The 26,598-nt window shown below is 43.2% G+C and overlaps 1 protein-coding gene and 1 long non-coding RNA gene across 3 annotated transcripts in view; one reads left to right on the top strand and one right to left on the bottom strand.

Moving 5' to 3' along the window:
- Positions 1-26,598, top strand: part of gfra1a (gdnf family receptor alpha 1a) — a 53,119-nt gene that overhangs the window by 5,128 nt on the left and 21,393 nt on the right. The window contains exon 4 of one of the 2 annotated variants that reach the window (XM_057047027.1): positions 5,692-5,829. The exons of the other annotated variant lie outside the window; for it this stretch is intronic. Coding sequence (XP_056903007.1) covers positions 5,692-5,829 — 138 coding nt within the window. The remainder of the gene's footprint in view (positions 1-5,691; positions 5,830-26,598) is intronic. 2 annotated transcript variants of the gene reach the window in all.
- On the bottom strand, positions 17,908-22,026 carry LOC130533534 (uncharacterized). The gene is made up of 3 exons (XR_008952605.1): positions 21,406-22,026; positions 20,505-20,681; positions 17,908-20,421 (listed from the first exon to the last, which is right to left on the bottom strand). It is a non-coding gene; the product is annotated as an uncharacterized LOC130533534 (long non-coding RNA).

Raw genomic sequence — 26,598 nt, 5'->3', positions numbered from 1 at the left:
TCGCACCACCGCCGTGCAGATCTTTGTTCACTAGGTTGATTCTTTTGCTGTACACAAGGTAGACGTCATGTCAGGAAAAAGCTTTCTTCTAGTCTCCATGTTTATGAGTCACTGATCCATGGCGGGGTGGGGGGGCAACAGAGAAACAGAGCATTATTCTGAGATTAAAGTGGACTTGGAATTACTGCCACACCATTTGGCTCAGGCTGCTGGAAATGGATGAATACACAGCTGGGGTGGTTTCATGTTTCTGTAGACATTAACAGTCGCAGTTCCAGGTACTTTTAGCTTTTTAGCCAAAAAGACTCCTCTTAATCTGCTGCTTACATGTGTCCCTCCTTGTGGGGTAGTCTTCTTTTTTTTCCTTAAACATTCTGAACATAAAAAGTGCCAAAGCACTGCTGCGGCACTTCACTTATTTCCAAACACTGAGGTATATGATCACTCTGAGCGACGGCACCGTTGGTAAAGAAGACACCATCTGAGTCTGTGAGCCATCTGTCATCTGGAGAGGTGAGAGAAATATAAGACAGCACAAAATGCAAAGCGACACAGATCTTAATTGACAGTCTGGGCTGCAGCCAAGGGCGACTGAACTTAAATAGAGCAGCCGTGGATAAATGATGCAGTGGAAGTGAGTGAAAGTGGATAAGAACATCACAGATTCTCAGAGGTGCAGCGAGTGAATAAGAATGAGTTTATACAGCTCTCATCTTCCCTTTGGTTTGTGTACTGACCTTTTTTTTTTGTTTGACAATTCTGAAGTGATAATGGAGATGTTCAGCTGTCTGCACCCTGGACTTCATACTTGTGCTTAAAAGCAGCCAACAAGCTGTTGGATATAATAGACAGAATTTATAAACGGCTCTCCTCTCATGGGCATGAAGTCTAAATACTTTCATCTGTGCATTCTTTAGGCGTGTATGGGTATCTTGTTGGGAACACACTCTGATGTGCAAAAAAAAAAGTAAAAAAAAAAAAGGTTTATATGTGACAATGCCGAGTTACCTCCTGATACTGAATGTAATTCCATTTTTAAAATGTGGAAAAACTAAAGGGAACACATAAACTCTTCATTTCCACATCCTTCAGTTCTCACTTTGATCGTCCACTTACTCACTCACTTTAAGCTTGCACGCACACACGTCACCTTTTCCACAGAGAAACTCATAAACCTGTAGCTTAATACATAGAACACCTGACATTTCTACCGTTTTGCCATTACCACAACCCACAATCCTCTACTGTCCAGCACATTCATAAAAAAAAACAAATCTCACCACCAACCCACACATACTGTACGACTTCCGCTGCTGTCAGCAACCTTAATTAAAATGCAAATGCATTCCAGTCACTGAGCTGTCCAGCAACGTAGCTTATATGGTACAATGCTTATATAGATTTGCACGGATTGAAAATAATGCACAGCTGTCAGCCCATTCAGATATTCCAAAATGCAGAATTTGAATATATACTTCCAGCCTCTGCATCACCCACTCAGCGATGATAAACCCAACTCCATCCACACCTCAATGTTGTGTCTGAGCATGTGGCGAGACTTCATCTTGGCCTCCCTCCTTCCCTCCCTCTCTAAAGTCAACGTTGGAGAGGGCTCCTGTACATCAGCGTGCATGAGTTGTGGTTGTGAAAACAGCTGTAAGTGCGTGGCCCGGCTGTCAAACTTAAGCACAGCTTGAAAACCTTCCCGTGCCGACACGCGGGGCCGAGAGGTTGTCAGCGCCACTCGAGCACTGGCTGCAGGAGAAGTCAATTTCATTAAGAGCTGCCAGCGTTTAGAGATAAAAACCCACTATCTTTAACCCTGCCTTCGTTCGTGTGTTGGCCTGCATCTGTAAGTGGGCGTTTACGTGAGTATGAGATGGAACTCCGAAGACTTATGGAGGTAGAAACCTAATTTATTGTGCTGCATCTTCCAGGGGGAGCGAGTGTATCCAGCCTGTTTCATAACCCTATTTTTTCTGCTTTTATTTTTCCAGAGTTGGTTGACTGAGCACACTCCTGCCAATCCCTGCGCCACGCTTATTCAGTCAGATATATTTGTTGCAGGGTATAAACATTCCTACGTTGTTGCCACCAAGCAGATTTAGTGTTAAAATTACAGGAGTTGTTAAAGCGAGTGGGTGGATTTAGCCTTTATCTCCCCTCACCAGAGCATCCTAAACTCATTAAAAGTGATGAGACACGATTGGCCCAGATTTTTATGACCTTCGTAGACACCTGATCTGATTGTGCGTTAAATGCAAAATATCATTTTACAGGAAATTAGTTTTGTGTTGTTTTACATGGGGAAAATAAAAGACCGAGTCAGACAAATGAGGAATGCAAAGCCACTTTTAGTCACAAGCCTGTGACATGCTGGATTGATGAACACGTCGGCTTATATCTGACTTTACGTTAACATACCCCGTAAAGAGCGCGTGGCGCTCCCAATGTTGAGTCTCCCATTCTCGGTTCATCCCATCGGCCCCAGTGCCTTTCAGGCTGGACAATATGGTCCAAAGTAAATGAATGTCAAACTGTAACAATGTGCACACTGTTCATCTGAAAATGCCAAACGCTTAGGCGCACTTTATTCTGATTCCATGACAATTTAAAAGAAATGATTACTCGTTTTGTACCATCTTCAGCTGACATTCCAAACCTGCGTGAGTGTCTTTCTTTTAGTCAGTTTTTTTCCTGTGTACGTAATGCCTCTCTTATAATGCTGTTTTACATTGTTTCCTCATGTCCTGCAGTGGAGTTTGTTTTGTTAAAGACTTTAAATCGACTCCGGACTTTCCTCTCCCTGCTTCTCGTCTCATATATGAAACCTAATCAATACAGCACCATGTTGGATTGGAAACTCGAGGCTGTGTCTACAAGAATCTATTGATTTCTCCCTTTTTCTTCTCTTCCCTCCATCTTAACTGCCCAGACTCTTCAGCTCAGACTGGGCTTCATCCATCACGGCTGTTGCTCATGCACACGTCCACACTGAGCTCCGCTCTGAGAGGAGGACAAAGCCATCCACTGACCTTATCTCATTTGTACATCTGATTATTTTTTAGCATTTTTTTGCTACAGAGGTGGACGGTGGATTTGGAAATTGATGGTTTTCCAAGGAATGACGCTGCTCTGGGAAGATACCTATACAATGGAGCAAAAAAATAGCAAATAAAAAGATTCACATTCATTAAATGCACTTTATTATACAGCAGGGGTTTGTTGTAATTCAGACGTAATCAAAAAGCAAGGTCAAAAGAATACCTTTTCACTCCACGTCTCACAGCCTGTAAAGGTCTTTAATTTTAAACTTCCTCGTTCCAGCTGCCCCTTAAAAGCCTTGCTCCCCACGTATCTGTGAGCCTGCTGGCCACTTAATTCACCACACTGTTTCAAATGTGACTGATCCAGCTGTGTGCCACTGGCGCAACAATCCCGACAGCCGCCAGATCATCGGGTTGCCAGTTCTTTTGCAGTATGTGACGCCACAGGCCAAGAAAATCATTTAGCTACAGTAGAGGTGACCAGTGTTGAGTCACTGTGAGAGGCCGTTGATTGGACGTGAATTGGAGTGGTGATTCATCATAGTTAATAAATGTATTTGACAGCCCAAACCAGCGGCCCTCTGCCCGCGCCAGGTCTGCTCCCACCACCCTGCCCACTTTATTCTGCCTGCAAATACAATTAGCTTTCCACGTTCACGACAGCAGACGCCTACGCCGATACTTATGCCGAATATGTGTGCACATGCAATCAGGCTCAATTCATGGTCAAATTGGTTGATTGCGCCCGCACACATATATTAATTTCCTCTTTAAAAAAATGTGGAAACATTTGATACTCCGCAAAAGGTTTTGAAGAAATCTTGACTTGATTTTTTCATATTTAGGATATTTGCTTTTTTCAGAGCCTTCCTTTAAACCGGCTGCGGCAGTGCACTGCAGGTATTTACCGTACATTATGATTCCACTGCACCTCTTTGTGCATGACTGCCCATCGGCAGGTGCGACAAAACCGCAGCCTTGTGTAAAGCTTCTGCTATAAGCCCCCGGCTGCATCCAGTCAACTAGCAGGATTAATGCGACTCAGCTCAGGGTTTTTACTTGGGCTGTTGTGTCTTAACAGATTTTCATACTCAAAGCAGGCTGCAGCAGCCTTGGCCACACCGCTGCCTTTATCAAGAGAAATTCCCTCTGAAATTCCCTCCTTGAAATCCCTGGAATGCATTTCCTTCCGTGACCATTTGTAATCTTTCAGTAATATCTTATTGTACAGTTGATCCTTATTAAATCCATGAGAATGCTGCTGGCATCAGGTCGTCTTTTCCTCTTTGATTATCTCTGGAAATATCTGTTTACACTTATATGGTAGACGCTTTGGTCAGCACAGCCGAATGTGTTATACAGAGAAATACTGTTGTTGTTGTTTTTGTTGTTGTTGTGTGGCTACAGTCTTGGATTCATAGAGTAAATTGTGGTCTAATATTTTAGATTCTGCACCACTTGCTTTTTATTTGCTGCAGTTGCCCTGCTACAGCTTTCATAGTCTTGTGGAGACCCTTGTGTCATTATGTTTGAGCTCACTTGTGCATTCTGGTTGGATTCCCTTGATTCAGGGCACCTTGGTTTTGTGGCGATCTTCCTTTGGAAGTACGGCTGCACCTTTCTGCTTTGAAGAACACAATTCGAATGGAATTTGTCCCCTGTGACTGTGCCAGTCAACCAGGGAGTGCATGTGATTACAGCACGGTTTTTAGAACCAAAGCTTCACTGATTTATGCCCCTCTCGCTTGATCACAGAGGATCCCTGAACAGCAAACAAGGCCTTTGACACACAACAGAGTCAAGAGCAGATGCACACTTTCAGAAGTGTGAATCACCCAAAATTTATGCCATTAGTAAAACGCACACAGACACAACCAAACACACAGTAAAAAAGGCACCCAGCTGAGCTCTTGAAGCGCTCCAGTCTGTGCTCTCGGGCTAAATGAGGGCAGCCATTTGCATTTGTTTCATCCAAAACAATCCTGCTTACTTGAAATCTATGAACGCATGCCCTCAATTTTCCGTGCACCTTCAGATGTTGTCCTGCTGCTCGCTGTGTGTGATGTCAGTAACTGATTGCTCGGTTTGTAGACTGTCCTCATACAGTCTCAACTACACACTGATGGTCGCGTTGTTTTTTTTCACATTTTTTTCAACACACAGCCAATAGAAAGACGTGAATTTGGATTTTAAAAAATAAAGAAATAAAAAATAAATAAAAAAAATTGTATGCTTGTGGATATTCTCTCAATAGAAAAGAAAAAGGAATTTGAAACATTTTATGTGGTTTGAAGACCTGATCGTGGTTTTAAAAATGTGTCCGTAGACGAGCCCCTTCTCTTCTGTCTGCTGCAGATTAGAACTATACTCCACAAAGTGATTCCTTCTTCCCTGTGTGTCCCACCCTTGTGTTATAAGGATCTGTCCTTGCTCTTTTGTGTGCCCTTCTGCCTTTTCCGTGTTCTTGTGCTTCAAATGTGTCGCTTGCCCGCCTAAGTGATCTGGTATCCTCTTTCCATTCTTTGTTTATCCTTTCCCTGAGTTATCATTTGGAAGCTTGCTGACCCCGTGACCCTTGCTAGTCCTGATGAGCCCTAATAACTGTTGGTGGTTTGTGGCCCTGAATGAAGCGCATCTCTTGCAGAGGGTGGGGAACCTTGGAGCAACTATGTCACTGCAACACCTGACAGGGGGGGCACCCAGGGCAGAGGCAGCCCATCTTCCACAGAACTTCAGGATCCCAGTAGAAACAGGAGAGCTCATCCTAACTGGGCCATTCTGGGTAATGAAAGACAAATGTATTAGAGCGTTTCCATGATTATGCATGATTGTTTGCTTCAAACTGTGTCAGACGCAACATAGAATTAACAGAAAAATACCTGTACAAACAACTGGTAGTCTTATTTTGCCCAAAGAAATCAAACTACAAACACAAAGATATTCAATTCACTAAAGTATAGTATTAAAGAAATATGTATAATTAAAAGAATGAAAGAATCAAAGATCATCAATTCAGCCACATGACAAGCATTTCAGGGCAGGGAACCACAATGCAGGTTTTCTTTGGCAAATGACAGTTTAGAATGATCACATTTAGAAATCTGAGACTTTTGAAACAAAGAAATCATGTTCCAAATCTTCTAGTGGGAAAATCAAGCAAGATATCAATTTTCTGCTAATGGTACCAGTTAGGGTCAGAGTGAATGAAGCCTATCCTACTGCTCTCAGGAACACATCCACAACTCACCGGTACCTATAAAAAGCCCCCAGCCTGGAATGAAACCCGAAACCTTCTTGCTACGAGGCGATTCTGCTAACTACCGCACCACTGTGCCACCCTGGTTGAGATATTGGACTCTTACTGTTAGTCTATATGGAGCTGTCACTGACTTGGTGGGACATTAGGCAAGTTGTGGATATTTTCCTCCGGGACCATGATGGAGGGAGGTGTCAGCCCACCGGCCCGTCTGCCTGCTCAGTCAGCTGTGTCAGGGAGGTCTGACGTGCCCTTCAGAGAAAGTTTTCTCCAGCAGATGCACTCTGTTGAAAACCCCGGAGAAGCCTGCCACGGACGGAACGGGCGGGGGTGGAGAGCACCAGCGCAGGAGCATTGGGGGAATGCGTCATATTTTGATATTCCCACGATGCCATTTAAGGCTGCGAATTTCCATTTTAGAGGGCGGTCAATGCGTGCGACTGCTACATTAGTTTTATTGTCAAGACACGCGTGATGGCGCATCTGCCTCCTGAAAAGGCATTCCTCCCTTTTGAGATTTCTTTTTTGGTTTCTACTATTGCGACGGGAGGATATATCAAACAAAAACTTCAGTGGCCACATTATGATGATGCCGTCCCATCCCCATCCCCCAAACTGACAGATAGGAACCAGGAGAGCTCTTGAGAGGCGAAGCAATGAGACTGAATACTGTGTCATGCAGCATCAGTAGCTGCATCGTGTTTGTGTGAATAGAGATAATTACATTCTTTTTATCAAGTCGCTGGAGCATGAAAAGAGCAGCTGGTATTTAGAATAATGTAAACAGAAGGTCATTCACTGCTTTGCGGTTCCTTTTTTGGCTGACTCGGCATCACCTTTACCGAAACATAACTTGACCAAATTCCTCAGGTATGTGTCCCTGCAAAGATGTCTGTGTCAGAAGGTGTGAGTGAAAGAAAAGGAGGACGTGCACATCTACGGGGAGGATGCATTTAATTTAATTAAAAAAATCCAATCCCTCTGTTCCTGAATGTAGACTCGGCGCCTCTGAGGTCTTAACTGTACATACAATCGTCCCCAAAATAGTCATTTATTAAAATGAAGTGTCCTTATTTAATTAATGGCGGGTAATTTAACTACCTTTTACATGATTTGACCCTTTTAACCCTAACTACAGCTGCCTTTTTTTAAAAATCTGAAATCTGAAATGCAAGAAAATCCAGTATTCGGGGGTAAATCACGTGCTCCTTTCTGTGATTCGCTTCCAAACCACATGAATAATGCCTGCATGTCAGAGCTTATTTTAAATCTTAGTCAGAGGATCTTATGTGGAGGAGCCATGCTGGGAGTGTTTATCCTCTCATTCCATTATTAGAAACTTTGCCCAATTCTCAAAGCCTTAATCTAAAATGATTAATTAGAAACATAGCTGAAAGGTACGCAGAGCTCTTTAGTGCTAAATGTTTGAGATTTGCATTTTGAGAGCAAACCCGTCGTACCTCATCAGGAAAAAAGTAACATGCATAAATTAAGGAAGAAAATGAAGGAGGCAAGGAAACATGAATAATCATTGTTCATAAAAAAGAGATTAATGAGATGTTTGAGAATGTTGAGGTGCCACCATCTAAAATAAAGCCACTGCCTTTCATAATGTGCATTCTCAACTCAAAATTGATTTTCAGGCAGTTGTGATATATTTTGCTGAAAATTTTCCTGGACCTTCATTAATTTTCCTAAAGTGAAAGCAAAGAAATATAGACTTTTAACCTGTTGTCTGTTGCTTCACTGGGCAGGACAAAAACCTGCAAAATGCTTGACTGCGCAGCTGCTAATTGTTAAGATCTTTAATCCATACCCAGTGTGTTAGTCCTGCCTTTGTAACCCCACTAGCTGCATATTTTGGGTACATCGGAAACACTGTTAAATCTATTTCTTGTAAGGTTCAGTTGATGGGAAGATTAATGCGAACAATAATGAGAGATTCATGAGGCAGGACCCAGAGCTGGAGGGAGATCCATGCTCCTAATGACCTGCTGAAAAAAACACAAACAAAAACTGAAATGAATCATCCTCAATGCTGTTACAAGCAAAAGCCTGGATGCCAAGTGGGGCATTGGATGGATTTGATGACACCTACAGGTTACTGGTACTGCCTTGCTCGAGGTTTTCACTTTAAAATCGCCCCTTACAAAGAGGAACACTTTCCATATATTCTCTATGAAACATGATGATGGCAGAGAGAGCTGGGAAGAACATGTAACTGGCCTGTGTCCCCTTTAGAGGATGGAGAGTGGGGGTGGTCCTTCTACTATTATCAGTGTCAAATGACACTTTGGGTCAAAGAGGAGAGAAAATAGCGAAGATGGCTGACTCTGGGTCCAGTGACTTGTGGCGGTCACCATCAGCTGCTCAGTGGAAGCCTAAAAGAATGTCCTGCCCTAATGAGACAGATGGATATTGCTGCTGAGATAAAAGCACACAAAGAGACGGATGGAGAGAAAGAAGCAAAGACAGATGCCTGCTGTCCATGTCAGATCTTTGTGTCTGTTTGTCATGTGAGCATTCCGCTGTTGTCAGCCCCTCATTTCATCCATTATTCAGCTTTCTACTGGCTGAAAGCAAGGGTGTGGGGGGGGGTGGGGGGGTTGGCATCAGCCTGCCAGAGGGAGGGAGAGGACATAACGATGTGTGGAGTCAGACACTTTTTTGTTTATGTGTGTGTTTGCAGCTGGGAGACAGGTGTCCACATTGAGGACTCACACTATGCATCTGGTGGAGGATATCCACTGAGATCTCTGATACTGACACGTTCAGGTTCACCTGACTTCACGCTACAGTGGGGGAAAATATGCAGGGGGGGTTCCTTCCTACTGCTCCCGATAGGCTGCCGTAGAGGAAAATTCTGTGGTAGCCATGGAGCTGGCAGGCCCTTTATGATGGGAGCGTGACTCCATGGGCACAGTGGAGGAATCTGCTAAGAAATGAGACGTTGTCCCGTCTCAGATGCCTGTCTCCGTCTAAATCAACCTGTCATGCCCTCACAGATTCACACCAAGCAGAAGTCTTTGCACCGCTATGTTGAAACTCATTTGTTTTTAATGATGCAGAATGGATTTTCTTTTAAAGAACTGTGTTGATAGAAGGAAATAAAGTCTGCGTGTTGAGGCGCAGATTTTTGGAAGACGCTAAAAAGCTACTACATGATGATTTGTGTCCTATCAGAGGGTTGACGTACCTGGCAGGCCCAGCCGTTAGTGTCCGTACGTCCCCATTTGAGTTTGCATCGCTGCTCACTTTGAATCTGCCCTCCGAGCAGTTCACAGGAAATTTACAATGTACAGAGTTTAAAAGTGTGGTAGTTGGATTTTCTGTGCATCTCTGTGTGGGGGGGTTATGGAATGGGGGGTATGTGTGTGTGTGTGTGTGTCAGCGGAATGAAAGCTACAGAGTGAGGCAGCGAGCGTAGGCTGTGTGCTTAAACTTGAGAGATTTACATGCAAAGCACTGGTGCTCCTGCATCTTAACTTGGGGAAGTGAAGGTTGAAATGTACTCAGTGCAAATGCGCTTAAGACTGGTGAGGAAACCGATTTCATTTACAAGTGGGACCTCAGAGTAGCGCATTCCCACACTTCATCACAAGATGTTTGCCTTGTTTTTCCTGACCGGAATAACGAGGTCATCATACGATAACTGAAGTCATCCCTGGTAGTTGCACAGTCTGGTTCTAATACACTTTCTGACTCTTTAAACTCCTTGTGTACATAATTCTAAGCTAAACAGGGAAGTCTGCCAGGTTCACAGAAATGAGCGGGTGGGCTCACAGGGCGAGTAGGTGAAGAGGAACGGATCATTTAAAAGAGTTCATTTGCCTGGATACGAGAAGATTCCTCCTCGATGGAGTCAGGGGTGATTTTTGTAATTTGGCAACACTTGTGAACAGAATTGGAGCCTTAAATCCAACAACTTTTCTCTCTGATGAAGCTGAAATGTGCACTGCAGTGGAAATTTTAATTGGAAGAAGCAGATTTAAAACAGGGGAACTGCTTATGTGAGCTATGTTGTCTCTTATCACACCTGCTTTTGAGTTAACTTGAGATAATCACATGTGTATCGTTTGTAAGGGGATTTGTAATCACTGAAAGATCATTTTATTGATTTTATCATTTCATTTGAAAGCAGCAGCTGTGACCCAGTCCTTCAAAAGGTGCTCGCTGCTATCTCCCGCTGGCCATGTTGATGCCCTTCTGCCATGCTAGTCCTTTTCACTTTTAACGACCGGTGCTTCTCAAGACACGTGTGGCCCTCTTTCTTCGCCTTCTCCCTCAGCCCGCCTCTCTCCACCTCTGTGTTATGCCATGTTGTAGTTGGGATTATGGGCTCAGACTGCCAGTTATGCTAGGCTTGCCTGCTCCCTGCTCTCGGGTCTACGGGGTATTTATGTGAGGGATTTTTAGAAGGTCTGGAACGCTATCTTAATGCCATTTAAAATGGCATGAAAAATGAATATTTGGCTGTCAAATAGGTGCCCCCAGAATTGTTTCTCTTCATTGTTGCGTTTTTTTAATGTCACACTTAAATCTCACCGCCTCAAATGTTGCAATTAAAAGCATAAGGAGATTTTCTTCATTTCCATCCAACTCTATTATATTTTTCTTTCCGTTAATATTAGTCAAAGCTACAGAGTTGGCTCTGAAATGACAACAATACACACATAACGAGAAAACAGGTGAAAAAGCTCTCATCAGGCTTGAGTCAATTCTCATCAGGGGTGGGGGAAGATCCTGAAACTCTCCCGAGTGTATTTTCAGGGGCTTATCCTTCAATTTTGAGTCATAAATCTGGATGTGGAGAACAGATGTGACTCAGACAGGCTTGGCCTGGCCTGAGTGTGACTGCAGCTAATCTCATTGTCTACACACAAGATCATATAGCTGCTGCAGTAGCACACAAGAAGTTAATTGCAGAAAGCCGGCATGAAGTCTCACAGGAGCAATTAATTTGTGTGCCTGGGCTCTGTCAGAGCACCGAGAGACCATGCCCTTCCACTCCGAGAGATTCTCTTATTTATCATGTTATTTCTCCGAGCCATCGTTGTGATTCATTCAGCTGTTGTTGTGTCGGTTTTTCTTTATAAGAGCACACAGTGATTTTATTTCACCGCTTTTTGCCACGCCAACAGGTTGACAGGAAGCAGTCTAGTGGTAAAATTAAGGGGGTTTAGGGACCCTCTCAAAGATCAGTGGTTGTCATTTCATAAACTAATAAACAGTTGCTCTTTGTCTCTGTTGAACTGTTGAGTTCCCACTGCTGTTGCACCACATTTTCACCGTATATTATCTGATCTTATGGCTGCAATTTGGTGATAGTTGATGTGAGAAAGGGGGAGAAACCTATTTCCCTATTTCCTTTTACCCAATCATGCTTTAATCTCTTTAAAATTTCAGTTGATCCCATTGAAAAATCTGCCTTTTCTTGTTTGCAAGTGTGTTTTTGTAATCCGATGGGCATCATTGCTCATCATCAGCCTTGCCTATGAGACTTGTATAATATAAATCTACTTCCTGGCAACGTTGTCAGCTATTCTAAACAAAAACACATGTCGACAGCAGCTGGGCTGCGAGCTGTTTCCATTTATGTTGGCCTTTAAACTGAGCAACGGTTGTCGTCATATCAGGGTGCGACCACAGATCATCTGCTCCGCCGTGCAAACGTTAATCCTCTTCCTGGATTCTAGAACGTGTCGGGAGCAGTTTGCAAACTGCCGATGACCTGGCGGGTTACGGGCGAGGGTGCTTCTCTCCTATCAAGCTGTGCTCGGCACACTTGCGCGGAAGAGGTAGCCGGTCGGCAATCGAGACGGTCTGTACAGACGACAGGTGGATGCCATTTCAAGAAGCATTGCAACAGAACCGCAGAGGGAAATTTAGAAAAGGGCACCATGAAGAAACCCCACCCACTCACGCTGGTCCAATTAAAGCCCCCGGAGAGGGGACCGAAGCATCAACCTTTGACCCTTCTTCATTACAAGAATAAGAGTGAATAATTTGAGTGTCAGCTTTTGTCGTGCACCAAACATTTGCTTCCATTATTGTTTAATCTCATTTTTATGATTATTTAGTACTTATTCATTAGGTTATAGCTGAGTTTGAATAATACATTAGTGAAAATACCCATCCGTAATGATCGCTGTCATGAAAAACAAGAATGATAATAACTTTGGTTTATAAATTTTTTGCCAGCATCCCTGTGAGAGACAGCAGGAGTGAGTGTCTGAAGGATTATCCATCCTGTGAAAGCTCTCACCGTGATGCCGATGCAGATATTGAAAGTGAGAAGAGTGTGTTTGTGAAACGAAGTTAAAAGCAACAGATTGAGGCTGGGAGCCATGTTATTGCTTTGTTTGTTCGCCTCATGCCACGGTAATCTGTTTTATGCGCCGACACCAGATCTAATCAGCTGCCTGATAGACGGGACGGAAGAGGCGCATTTGTGTCACCGCGGCGAAAGCGGCGCGTGAATCACGGGTTTAAAAAACGGGGGAAATGCTGTTGGAATTGTAGATCGAGATTCATAAAATCAGAAACAAATGCGCCGGGCTGCTTCCATTGGAAGTCAGACCCCCAGTTTCTCCATCTTAAAATGTCAATTTAACTTGGAATTACTCCTGATCCCCTCACAGGCGCTGTGGCGGGAATCATTTGTGTGCATTATTTCCACCGCTCACAGGTAAGGAGGCAGGTTAATGTGGTGTTTACGTATCGTCATTTCGCCCCTTCCCGTTCACCACAGAAAAACAGGCTTTGCAGTCAATCACAGGGAAGGAACACATCTTTATCACGGTCGCTGTGCTCATGCTCACCCGCAAGCTTCACACTTCACATCAGCATCCACACGGTAAAGTTAGCACATCACAGTTTGCTAACAGACAGGCCAAAACCACGAAAACCTCTCTGGTATTTAATGTGCACCATGGGAAGTTTTAATCTGGTACAATTATTTGAGTCAGTGTTTGAGTCACCGTGACTCAAAGTGAATCACACTATAATGGCTTTTCAGTGAACCGGTATGACAGCTAAGAGAGGATAATAACAGCTGCATGTAAAGACGTGGTGGTGTCAGATCACCCAGTTGGGCTTTAAAATGTTGTATAATATAATGTGATTTATGTCTTAGTTTAATTATTGCTGGTGAGCCCTGCTGGGAAAGAGTCATTTAAAGTATTAAACCCCTCTACAAAAGTAAGAAAATCCTGGATATTTTGCCTTAGAGATAACAGCTTTTACTTCTAAGGCAATAAAAAATATATCAAGACTTATTTTAGTGGCTTATAGAGATTGAAACCTCTGTTTGCCCTTTGAGAAAGTTGAATAATCTATTTCATTATGTTTGAGGATGTCATGAATCTGCCACAGCAGTGCAATTCTGGGTGATATGGCCTCCAAACAATTTATAATAATCTCCTTAATAACTCTAGTAATCAGATAGTGTTGCAGTTTCCATTCAACAACACAATTTCAAATGTAGAAAATAAAAGATCAACACAAATATATTGTTATCTGGGCAAAATGAGGAGTGGGAATTCACAGAGACCAGAACAGTCCCTCAAACGCAGCGTGCGACTTGGCATTTTACCTACAGTGTTTTGACGCCTGACCATGTGGTTACGGCCAAGTTGACGTCTCCATGCACCGCCACCTCGTCTGGATCGCCGCTGTTTTGAAGGACTCGGTTCTCCAGAACCTCTTCTGATATCTGATAAGACTCGACGTTGAGTAATTACTTTTCATTAAGTTCACCAAGACATCTTCTTCTCATAATAGTAGTCTTATATTTCCGGGTGATAGTGAAAGCGCCGCCATTAATCATTCATCGATAATTTAGTGGAATGCTGTCAGAATTACCATTTGTCCTTCTTCCACTGAAGCGATATCCATCCTGCCTCCTCTGTCTGGTGACATGGACATCACCTGTTCCATTTCTGGAGGTCTTCTCAATGGGGAAAACAGTATTATCATGCGATGCTTGTTTCCTTGGGGTTTCTCTCATATGATCCCTTAAACGGATCACATTTTGGACTCTCATGGGATACAATACAGGATAATTTAAGTGTTGAGTCAATGCCTTGCAACCACTGAAATATTTTGGCATTGTCCATGTTGCCAGTTCATTTATTGTGTTTACCTCCTCAACTCATGTTCTCAGCCCTCCTCCAGCCTCAATGACAAAGCATATTGGGAGCCAGGATACCTGAGCCTCTACTCTTATCTTGCCCTTATCTGGAGTTGTCTTCTACTCCAGATATGTTTCCTCTACTCCAGATATATGTCCTTCACTTCCCCCTGAATTGCGATTCTCGCACCAGAAGCCCCCTCGACAGGACGTGCTCAGCTCTTATCGTCAGGTAGAAATAAATCATTGCTGCTCCTCTCAGCTTTTATGTCTCTGCTTTCACGTGTCTGTCATGCAAGGTCATGGCACTGCTTCTGTCTCTTTGGACCCATCCTCAAACCAACTTTCGGAGGCTCTAAATTGAGTGTTTTTTTACTTTTTCATAATTTGTTTTATAGTGAAAGCTGGTAACTGTGGAATGATAGAAATAAATGTAAATCCTTTGATAGACGAGTGTTGACAGCTTGCTTTGGAGGCAACGTTTGAACCAGTTGAATATGACTCCAGTCATATGCTTTTAAAAATTTCACCCTGAGTGTGATGTAAAAAGCATGTCTGACTGTAGTCAGCCAACACAGGGTTTACATTTAGGTTTTTTTGTAACTATAAATGAATGCAATAGGGCCACCGACAGGATGTATCCTAAATGTGCTCACATTTGGGGAGCTTCATGACACCCCGTCTATTTTGGAGAGTTATGGGCAATCAACCTATTATGCGTTTAGGTATAAGGACACGATTCACAGCTGTGAGGCTGTGATAAGCTCTGTTCCAGTTCAGCGCCATGTTTTTAGACTCAATATATCTGCAACAGCGGCTAACGTCTTCTAACCTAAGAAAACACAACTTTCCTGATGACAAAATGACAAAATTCTACTGTGGGGTCGACATCAAACACATCTGAATGGTAGGTGTACAGAAATATATGCATATACATTCACCTAGGTTCACTATGCGCTGCCTGTAGACATGGATTAGAAGTGCCCACGCAGACCAACACTTAAATTGGTCTCGCTTTGAGGCTTAGAGCGGAAAAAATCAACCTGGAAGTCAGGTTGGGCCTTCAGATTATTTCCACATCCCTGCCATGTTTTTCCTCTTTCCCTGTGTGCATGCATCTTAAATGATCAGTTTCATTCAAATTTAAGTAATTATACTTATGTGTTCACTGTAAAAGGTGTAAAAGCTCTTCTGTTCACTTGTGCTTTTATTGTATTATGTAGTTAAACATTTTCCCTTTGTTTTTGTTCTCTTCATTGAGAAACTCTACTAATCATCAGCTAATAGACACTTCTGCCCACAGAAGTACAAGGCTCCTATCAAACTTTTCTTATAACATCATATCTACATTTCTCTTCGCACCTTTTTTGTTCGTACGATGCTTCGCCCGGCGACATCACTCCCTTTCAACCTCGGGCTCTTATTCAGCACCGTGTGAGCATTGATTTTCCATCAGAATTGTCAAGGCCAGGCCGAAGTGCTCTTGCCAGGTGCAAGTTATGGATGTTATTAAGAGGATACTTCTGGAAAGCAGGCGCCGAGAGAGTGATGGCGCTACAGACTCATCCTCTTTACCTCTTTGGGTGCATCATATGTGCATTGCCTGCAGGTTATTGCAAGAAAAACAAAACGGTTCATAAACTATCAAATAGTTTCAGTTTCTATCTGCTTTCAATCATCCTGCAAAGTTTCCAGATCATCCAAGAGGACAAGAGAAATATTACAGTTGCAGGAGCTACAATATGTGTTGAGATAATGAAATTCTGATGTTCATTTGTATTTTTTGTCATATCTCCGAGGCCTACTAAACACCTCTTCTCTGGAGGCACCACTGGTGGACTTTGCAGGTTTTCTGATTGATTGTAGCCTCTGTCCGGAAAGATTTGCATTAATAAGGGCACGGCTAAGGAGAATTGAATTCCACCTTTTTACAAATAGGGAGCTTCAGTCGCAGGTACGGTGGCAGCTCTTTGTGTCAATGTGTGATGTGGCGTCTGCATCCTTCCAAACCACTTAGAGCTGCGCAGAGAGCAGTGTGAAGGCTGAAAACCGTTGAAAATACTGTCACCAGGTGGAGAAATATCGGCAGGTTTTTAATATTTGGAAAGAAATCAGACGCAATGTGAGGTAGAGTCAACAAGTTCTCCAAGCTAAATGATTGTTTTGATATTCTACAACTAAGGTTGGAAAAGAGTGAAATAGAGTCTAGAAAAATGTACTGAATTGAAAGATTTAGAAGTTCAGAGCATTGAAAAGGTTTGTGGAGGACCGTTGCTTTCATGCACAAGGAATATCCGGTGTGCTCTTTTTTTCCCATCAAACCACTTTTCTTCAACAAATCGTTTTCATTTAGTATTTTATTCAAACCCTAAAGAAGAAGACATCACCAACTGATACCCAGATGAATAGATTTAATTGTGTTCCTCTGTTTGCAGCCATTTTATTTATTCTAAAAAACAAATATGTCTGGCGAGTGTATTGAAGTGAAAAATAACTTGTCTGCTTGCACAAGACGCGCCTTTTCTGGTCTGAACACATTTAAGAGAAACAACAAAACGAGATTGAAAAGTCTGGAGGGGAAAGAAAGCAGCGTAATCTTCTTTTTCTCCTTTCTTTGGGGCTGTGTGGAATAGAAGCTCCGTCTCAGCTTCAAGAGCTGCTACAAAGAGGTTGTTAAAGTCGGCGAGGAAGGGACGCAGGGAAGAACAAATCCCACCTGAAGAGGCTGCGTGGTCTTTGTTCTGGCGGCTGCATGATAGCGCCCAACTGTTGAGTGGTCTCTGAATATCGCAGCAGCTCGGGTGTTAGGATTTATTGGACACCCATATTAAGAGATCACGGAGGCATTAGCGGTTGATGACTGGCGCTGGTTTCTGGCTCATGTGGGGAGCATTATGCAGCGGAATCTTAGGTGTGCTTTTTGATAGTGCCCCGGAGGACAAAACGAGGCCTCTGGCAACAGCACGTGTACATTTTCATAGGCTAGTGAGCATTGATTTTCTCGGGATCACAAGAAAAGTAGGCTGGAGAGGCGTTGCCGTGCCGACAGAATGGAGCTGCATGAATTCAAACAATGCTCCTGATGTGTAATGGTTTGATAAACAGATTCCCAAACTTTTCTTAAATATGCTCATAGAGAGAAAAGAAGAAGAAGAAGAAGCAGAGATGTCTAATCAGCATATGAGCAGCCTCTCCAATTAGCTCTCCTTATTATCCCAATCTGTCAGATGGAGCGCAGCAGAGAGAAATCAAACATCCCCAGGCCAAGTACTTTTAACATATCCTCCCAGGATGGCAAGCGGGTGGACTGGGAAATTAAACAGGAAGATTCCACTGGCTGTGTTCTCCACCTGCAGCGATCATGCAGCAAGATGGAAATTTGTCTGAAACGTTCTGATGTGTTTCTGCTCTCGGTAAATACTGAAGCATTTCCACACAGTGGAAGGTGGCCAAGAAAATAATGGAGTCTTAGAGGGTGTTTTATTTATTTATTTGTTTATTTATTTTTATGTGTTTTATAGCATGCACTTGGGTGGATGACTTGCATTTGTCTGCCTGAAAAATGATAAGGACTGCACTTTACTTACAGACACTGCTGACTTCACTGTTTTGCTCAGCTTCAAGTGTTACGTTACCTTAGAAACACTTTTGTTTAAGCCACAAATGTGCACATTTAAAAAAATAAAAAATACTGGGATAATATGATTGAAAGACACTTTTATCAAATTGTCGGGGGACAAAAAAAGAGCAACGGCTTGCACGGGGTTCCGAACTACAATAGCTTTCACAGAGATTTTTATTTCTTTTCTAACTGGCTGTCAGTTTAATTAGAGTGGGAAAATGTCATTTTTTATCCCTTTATAATAACTTCCTTAGAAATGAGAGGTAAAAATAAAGGTCTAACTTTACACTATCTAACATGAGGGACATAGCACACATTGTGGGGGTGTGGAAGAGTAGTGTGTATATCTTAGAGGGCCCCTGAACAGTGATAGCCGTAGCCCAAATTTGCACTGACAAGTGGGAGTAATTTGCAGCCATTCCACTCACTTTTTTGGATTTCCAGTATCAGTATTGTGGTACATACTGGGAGCATCTCTGGAACAAGAATCCAAGAGTTTGGGACTGCAGAAATGGACTGATGTGGATCAAGTACCAGTCTAAATGCTTCAGGAACCTCTCTTTTGGATCTTGTTCGATAGATTGCTGGATGTGGCCTCGCTACAAGTGGTGGCCACAAAGCTGCTCAGATAAATGAAAACAATTCACTCTTTGATTTGTTGCCTTTCAAAATGTGCATTCAAGGTTTTAAAAGTGCTCTTTTTTTGTGTTAAAAGTGTCTTTGTATGAATAACACAATGCAGAAAGCCTCCGTGCAGTCGCAAAATTACTCTGTTCACAGAACTCTAAATTCTGAACGTTTTAGTAGATCTTTTTATTATAATTCATTTATTCTTTTATTTCACAAAGCGGTGTTACTATTTGCCAAAAATATGTATTATTGTTCGGGAATGACTGTTGCCAATTTGTGGCTGGGGGATGTTTTGTGCTTCCAGTGCTGCATGCGTGCGTGCGTGTGTGTTTGTGTGTGTGTGTGTATAACCATGTGCAGCTGACCCTGATCTTTATGTGCCTTTCAAGGTCAAACCATGTCTACCAAATTATAGTCAATAAATGGGCCGGTCCATTTTCTGCCTGAAGGCGGGGAATCACATTATTGTACACCCACATGCAGAAAAATGTCTAATTTATTGTGAGTCAGTAAAAAAAAACTACACACATTTTAGTTTATTTTTGTTTTACACTTTCACATCCTTCCTTCTTTTAACTTGGGATTTATTCATTGTCAATGGATATTTGGTGAATAAAAGATACATTCAACATTGAATGTGAACATGACTTTTAATGATTATTTAGGCCACATTAATGGAGTCTTTTATGCACTCAAATTGCATTGGTAGCTACAGATTTTAATTAATGCACTGGGGTCTTTAATATGGATGTTGCTTGAGCCATATTGTGTTGGCAGCACTCAAAAGAGAATCTGTTCTTCACCCAAGCATTGTCTTCTGAACTGAATAAATAAAGCTGCTTCTAAGAAGTTTTTCTTCTTTGAACACTGAAATTAGCCAACCTGAGGAATAAAGCCGAGTCTGACTGTTCTCAAACTCGCGTCGGAGTCAGAGCAAACTGATTGCCATCGTGTTCGTGGTCATCATATCTTTGGTTCTGTCCAATCCACTTTATTTTTTTCTGTTTCTTATTTAGCCGTTGCAACTTCCCCTTTGTTTGTGTGATGAAACTATCAGCCTCTGCTTATATTTGCTTCTGTTTCCATCACCATCCCCATGTAACCACCCCAGCCCTCAAAAACCTGCCTCAAGGGTGCGTTTGAGCGAAAGAAAGGAGGTGGAAGAGTCGATGCTGGCTTCACGAGATTGAAATCATATTTCACAACTGAAAAAGTGGGTATAGTAACCATGCAAAAGCTTCTTCCTCACTTTTGTCCAAACCTGCCACGTACTTTCTATCTATTTGCTGCAGAAGCCACAAGGTTTTGACCTTTCTTCTGTCATGTGTGGTTACAGATGGGCTGTGACTACATGTCGCTGATGAAGCTGTCAAAAGAATGAAGCAACACAAATGTCCTTCCTTTAATGGAGGTTTCATGGAGGTGTAGCAGGATTCACACATGTTTTTTTGGAAAGACAGAGTTTGGAGTGTGGAGAAAATAGAGTTATATGTTCTTGGAGCGTCTGTCCTCGGGTCTTTTTTGCATTCCCTTCACAAACATGTTGCTCCGTGCCTAGCTGGAACAAATTGCTGATCTAAATCGGCAAAATGTTGGGCTCTTCAATCCGCTTCGGGTTTGTTCAGATCCTCTCTGCTTCCCGCCACAGAAAATTAATCCAGTTCCTCTGAGGAAGCAGGCAGACACCCCATTTTCCTCTCCCACGGGTCTGCCAGGCCATTGCTCAACAACATGGCTAAAAGGAGAGAGAAATGGATTACCCAACAACTTGAGCACCTGATGAATGGCTGCTCAAGCAAAAATAACAGGGGACCTCACACTCTTCTGCTGGCTCATTGGTTTCCCTCAGTGTTGTTTATCTTCTCCATCATCTTTACAACCGGGGACCATGCACACTTTTTCACACGGGGGGGAGGGGATCTGACATCTGGGTTGTGTCGAAAGATGTGGGTTTCGGGCCCGGTGCTTGATGCTGGGGAGCCCTTCAGTATCAATCTGAATTACAAAGCTCCATGAACGTAAGGCTCATTGAAATTATGATATCTTGCCATTTATGTGAAATGCACTTTAGATAATCAGGTTTAATTAACTTTTAACTTTTAATTAACTTTCAAAGTCACCTTTGAACATTTAATTTGATCCGAAACTTTAAAAAAATCACTGTGATACATTATTTTATAGGTATATATTGCATTCACAGTACTAATGGCATTCCATGGGGGCAATCACTGGTATGTAGCGTGTTTAGGGAAGGTCAAGGGTCACAGGAGGGTTTGGTCAGTGTTTATCAAACACTGTCAGGAGGTGAAGTTCTCTTACTGCTGCTGATGGATGAGACAACAGCTTTTACAAGTCTCACTGCAGGTCTGAATGCACGCTTTTTGTGTGTGTGTGTGTGTGTGTATGTGTGTGTGTCGCACTGGCATCACATAAACAGACGAGGACATTGTTCGTGCTAAGGCCCGCAGCTCAGTCACATGTGTGTCTGGGCCCTCCACCTAACTTTAAACATCACATCGATAATAAATGTCATGCTTTCAGTCTGCTTTAAATATAGGACAGATGGAAAAAGGTCGACTCATTTTAGAGTTTTCTCCTCTCCATCTTAATGTGAATCTTGCTTATGTATTTAAGCCCCTTTTTTTCCATTTGCTGTTATATTACATTTTAATACGTCTGAGTACCAGAGAAGCCTTTCCGACATGTGGAAAACAAATACCTTTGCTGCAGCTCCCTGATTAACCCAGGACAGATGCAGAGGAGCGGGGCTGTTATAGGATTACAGCAGTGGCTTAACCAAGTTGCTGGAATCTTGTTAAAGATGACTTTTCATTATCCGTGAGCTCATTTCAATTGTTACGGCGGCGATGACGAGCAGGGGTCATGTGATGAGGCGGCGACATGCAAGTGGCATTTCATCTTGAAGGTGCCCAACTGTCCACGGAGACTCGTGCGAGGTCGTTCCCCCCTTCTTGTCTTTCTTCATCCCTTCGTTCTCTGATTTTATCGAAGAGCGCGGAATGCAAATAAAGCAGGGGTTTGGCGACAAAGTCTGAGGAATATTCATAAAGGGCTGAAAGAGCAGACGGGAGAAGGAAAAAGACACAAAAATACCATCATTTGCCAGTGAAATAATGCAGTAGAAATTAAAGTACCGCAGAGTGGTGGGCGGGTGGATGTCTGGACATCTGTCTTCAGTTCTGCAGAGAGAGGTTCAGTTCCAAGTCACACAAAGTGGATTTGATTTATTTCATTTTTTTCTTTTTCTTATATTCATATTCACTTTTGTTTCGATAATTCCAACCGCCGAGCCTGAACAAAACTTTTGTTGCATAACGATAACCTTCATCCACGAACGAATGTCAACTGCGACGACTCATTCCGCACTTTTTCATTCTTCTGTTTGAGGTTTTTGGGCGGATTTGATAAAATAGAGATAAAGCGCGTGGTCATCATCTCTGGCACCACGATGGCCTGTGTGACGTGAACGTCCGCAGTTATCCGCTTGTGTGTCTGATTGTGTGTCTTCGGAAGTAGGCCGACATGTATTTGAGGAGCATAATCAATTATTAATTGTTAAACTAATGGGCTCTGAGCCTGTGGAAGAGCTCCATGTGTCACCGATTTATACGGCCGCAGCACCTCATCAGCATCCACGAGAGGCTGGTGGTGGGGGGGATGGACAGATGATGTGGGAAAACAAGAAGACAATTCCTGTGAAAGGCAGTTGGAAGGGGAGAGGCGGGAAGACAAACAGAGAGAGGCTTACAGCTAAACAGGGAGTGACAGCACAAAAAACGGCTGAATTAACATCCGGCAGAGGTGGTGGATCATCAGCGCCTCGCGGAAATGTAGACCCCGCGTCGGGTCCTACTTAATAGTCTCTGATGCTGTTCCGAAGATCCCGATTAGCACACACCAGAGACAGAGTCTGGGTAAAGCTCACTTCCATGAATCCAAATGTGCCACGTGCCCCTGGCCTCAGCGGGATTAGCTGAGCGGGTGAATCTGGAGGACAGGTAATCAGGGCTGTTGCGGTTTTGTCAGCCGGACCTCCGTTGGATCAGTGATGCGTCTGCAAATGTCTGACGTTGCATCTGGAGACACGTTCAGTCCTGGCCTTCCACTTAAGTGGTCTGCATTGAGCCGCTCTTGCCGCTGGCGCAGCGACATTCATATCCGTGTGCACAAAAGACTTTCTGCAAAGCACGGAGCTGTGCGCACGCAACTGTGGCAGCTACTTAGCTCAGAAACAAAGAAAGAAAAACCCTTAAAACTTCTCCCGTTCTGTCGTTCTCTCTTTGCCGCGTGTCAGCGGCTCTGACGCGAGGCTCGCTAATGCTTCAGTATCAGCAGCGGAACAGAAACCGGGAATCACATTCCAACCCTTTAGCCTTGGGACCCCTTAAAATGAAGCAATTGTTTCTTCTGATCTGTCTTCCTTGTCTTTTGGCCTTATCTCATGACTTGTGACAAGTTCCCCCAAAGAACTGGTCAGACAGTTTCGCAAAGCTTCATTTAGCAAATCGTTTTGAGTTGCTGCCTGTTTTCACAACTAAAACTCTTATATCAGGTGTTGTTGCTGCATTTCTTCGTCAACAGATTCAAGTCCCGAGCTTTTGAGTAGCTCGGATTACAATGAAGTGACCAACACCGTGACCACTCCAGGTGTAATGAGTGAATGTGTTGCTATTAGAGCAGATTAGTTCATGCAGCCCTGGAGGCTCATCCAGCTTGGGGCTAATGTCCTGTATTTATCTCCTCAGCATTACCACAGGCAGGCGGAACGTGCTCCCACTCTCCTCTCCACGCTTCTAATATTCTCATCCTTAAGATTTTTCTTGCAACATATAGACATTAGGAAAGTTTCCCAAATACTCTCTTCAAAATTTTAATTTGGAAATTGGACTGATTTTTTTTAAGCCACAGCCCTACTTTTCAAGGGATTCTCTACCCTTAATTAGTGCTAATGTTGGGCTAATCTATCTAAAGTCTGGCAGCTTTTTTACTTGCTTTTTTCATGTTTTTATTTTTCTGGGATTTGGTATTCCTTTTGTTGCATTAACGTCATTGTCATTAAAATAATTTAGGCCAGGCACGTTCTTCCTTAGCGGAGTAAAAACTGCTGTCTAATTCAGTCTTCCATCCTGTTGCAATTCAAATAGAGGCAGTAACATATTGTCTAATGATCAGCATCAGAGCTCACCATATGAAGAACTCTGTCATTATTAGTACGCTGTAATTTAGCTTGCTAAATTAAAAGCTCCCCTTTGTTTTCACTGACAGCGCCCAGTGCAATGAATTAGGCTGCTTTACCGTCACATGATGCAATCAGCTACGCCGATCGATGCTATTGATCAGACGAGACATGTGCCATCGATCTGGCATCGAAGGGAAAACAAGCAAATGCCTGTGGACGTCATAAAAGTTCTCCTCTCGCAAAGCTGAAAAAGTGAGCGCGATCCATTCACTCCTGACATGCTCCCATTTTAATAAAGCTCAATTACAAGTAAGTCATCTTAACTAATAGCCTGCCTGCGAGGCTGTGAGTCGCCGCGGTTACGTCCGCTGATTCGATTGTGTGGGAAGTAGCAGATAGGAATGTGTTTAGCTGATTTGATTCTCATCATCTCACTTCGCGGCACCGCTGATGCTCCGGTCGATCCAGTGTGTAGGATGATGGATTCTTTCATTCAGGAGATGTCAGAAGATGTGGGCGCACACGTGTGTGTGTGTGTCTTTGTGTGTGTGTGCGTGAGTTTGTGTGCAATTTTTGTTTTATGTATTGTAGATAAAATATCCCTCATGTCCTGTGTAACCTCTACTGTGATGGTGTTGTAATGAATACCCATAAACCACAGTAGGCATCGTGTGTGTGATTGTGTGTGTTTGTGTGTGTGTGTGTGTGTATGGCTCTCTCTCACAACACACTTGTGCATTTAGTCTCACTGCACGTTGTCGTGCACAGGTGGGCAAACACAAACAGTCCTGCAAACACAGACGTCGAAACGTGCTCAGAGGAATAAATTCACTAACTGCACTGATGATTATTTCTTTTGTTCTACAAACTCTGACCACACAAAGTTCAAATGATGGCAGCCCATAATCAAAAGAGGTGTCACGAGGAAGGCCGGCGGCACAATGGGCGATCTTTGTGGCGCGGCCCCCGTAGGGGGAACGCAGAACGCTGTCGGAGTTAGCTCGCGTTGACCTTTGACTGCGGCGGGCAGGAGGGCAGGGCGACCTTTTGTGACAGGTCAGACCAGCGTGATGCAAATGTGGTTTTACATCATGCAACACGGGCGATGAGTAGCGCACGCCGCAAAGGGCTCGCAGCCTTCGTGGCCACTTTGTGACATCTAGTTTCACAGAAATATAACGTGCCTAAAACTGCAACCCTTTTCTATTTGAATAGGCACGTTTACACATGATTTGACCGATAAATAATATAAATAAAAAATAAAATAGATTTAAAGGAGAGCACAAAATCCATCCTGCCTAGATATCCTTCAGCACTTTCGAAAAAGTAACTACAGTTTGGAAATAAAGAGCAGACACAGACAAAATAGTTTCTTGGAGGATTTTCTCCTTTGTTTCAACTTCGCTCACCTTGTTCCGATTGTTTACAGGTGACTGATTCACTCAGCATGTTGCCAGAGTGGATGAAATAACTGCAAGTGGTGTTTTTTCTTAGCGGCAAGGGCAAGTCGACGGTCAAGATGCTGGAGGCCATGTTGATTTCCTCTGAGTGCTTTCTATTTGGATTTATTTTATTGAAAAGTGCTGGGCGGAAGCTGAGAAATCAAAATGGTCGGAGGAAGGAGCGGAAAGAGACTTGCTTCCAGCCTCAAAGTTAAGAAAAGGATTAAGAGTACAACCACGCTGCCCAAGCCAGAACTTTATTTCACTGCATCATGCCGACCTCAAATTCTATTTAAGGTCCCTCAGAGTTATACGAGCGAGGAATGACTGGAGCAATTTTGTTGTTCTTTTTTTTAACAAATGTGATTTAAATAAAATGATTAGAATCAATGGAATGAAAACACGATGGACTCGCACTCCGTCTCTTCCCCCTTTCTTTTATTTTGAGGTAACACCCACAGTCAATGTAATTAGACTCTGTCTGAGCACACTGACCCATTGTTCTCATATTGCCAAATAATGAGCAGCCAGGGGAAGTCATTGGTCAGTAAATGAGCCTGGGGTCGCCTGTCAAGTCATTAACTAATCATTGACTAATCTCATTTAATCATGACCTCATCCCAGCCCCTAAACAACACCAGAACCAGTTTGATGGGAAGATTGCTGAGATTACAACTGTAAACGCAGAGCATGCAGAGCTCCCTAGTGGTGCTATTTGAAACATCTGTCTGTCTGTCTGTCTGTCTGTCTGTCTGTCTGTCTGTCTGTCTGTCTGTCTGTCTGTCTGTCTGTCTGTCTGTCTGTCTGTCTAATGTTGGTGGCTCTTTCTCTGTCTCGTGTCTCTATTCCTGTTTCCTCCTTGTCACTGATGTCACTCTCCCTTCTCCCGCTCCACTTCTACTTTACTTCCTCAAAACTTTTGCCTCTCCCGCTTTGTTTATGCTCTCCCTCGTGTGCGTTCTTTCTCTTTTTGGTCCTGTCTGCTTTTGTTCGCTGCCTGGCTGTTGTCTGCAGAAGTATTTTCTTTCCCCGAAAGGGAAGGGTGCTTTGACACGCACGCACGTACGCATGCACAGACTCCTCCCAGTGTTTTCCTACTCTTAACCTGCCAGCAGAGGTAGGAGGGCTCTCATCCATCTTCGCACCACATTTTGACAAGCTTGAACATTAAATTAAAAACATATAGTCCAACAGAAGTGGATCGTATGTGTCTAAGACACAGCTTAGAAAATGAACATCATCCATCAAAACCTTCATGCATCGGAGGAGA

The sequence above is a fragment of the Takifugu flavidus genome, chromosome 11 (assembly GCF_003711565.1).
Source record: "Takifugu flavidus isolate HTHZ2018 chromosome 11, ASM371156v2, whole genome shotgun sequence".
NCBI lineage: Eukaryota > Metazoa > Chordata > Actinopteri > Tetraodontiformes > Tetraodontidae > Takifugu > Takifugu flavidus.
Note: the sequence above shows the minus strand (reverse complement) of the source record. Positions and strands in the feature narration are given on the sequence as shown.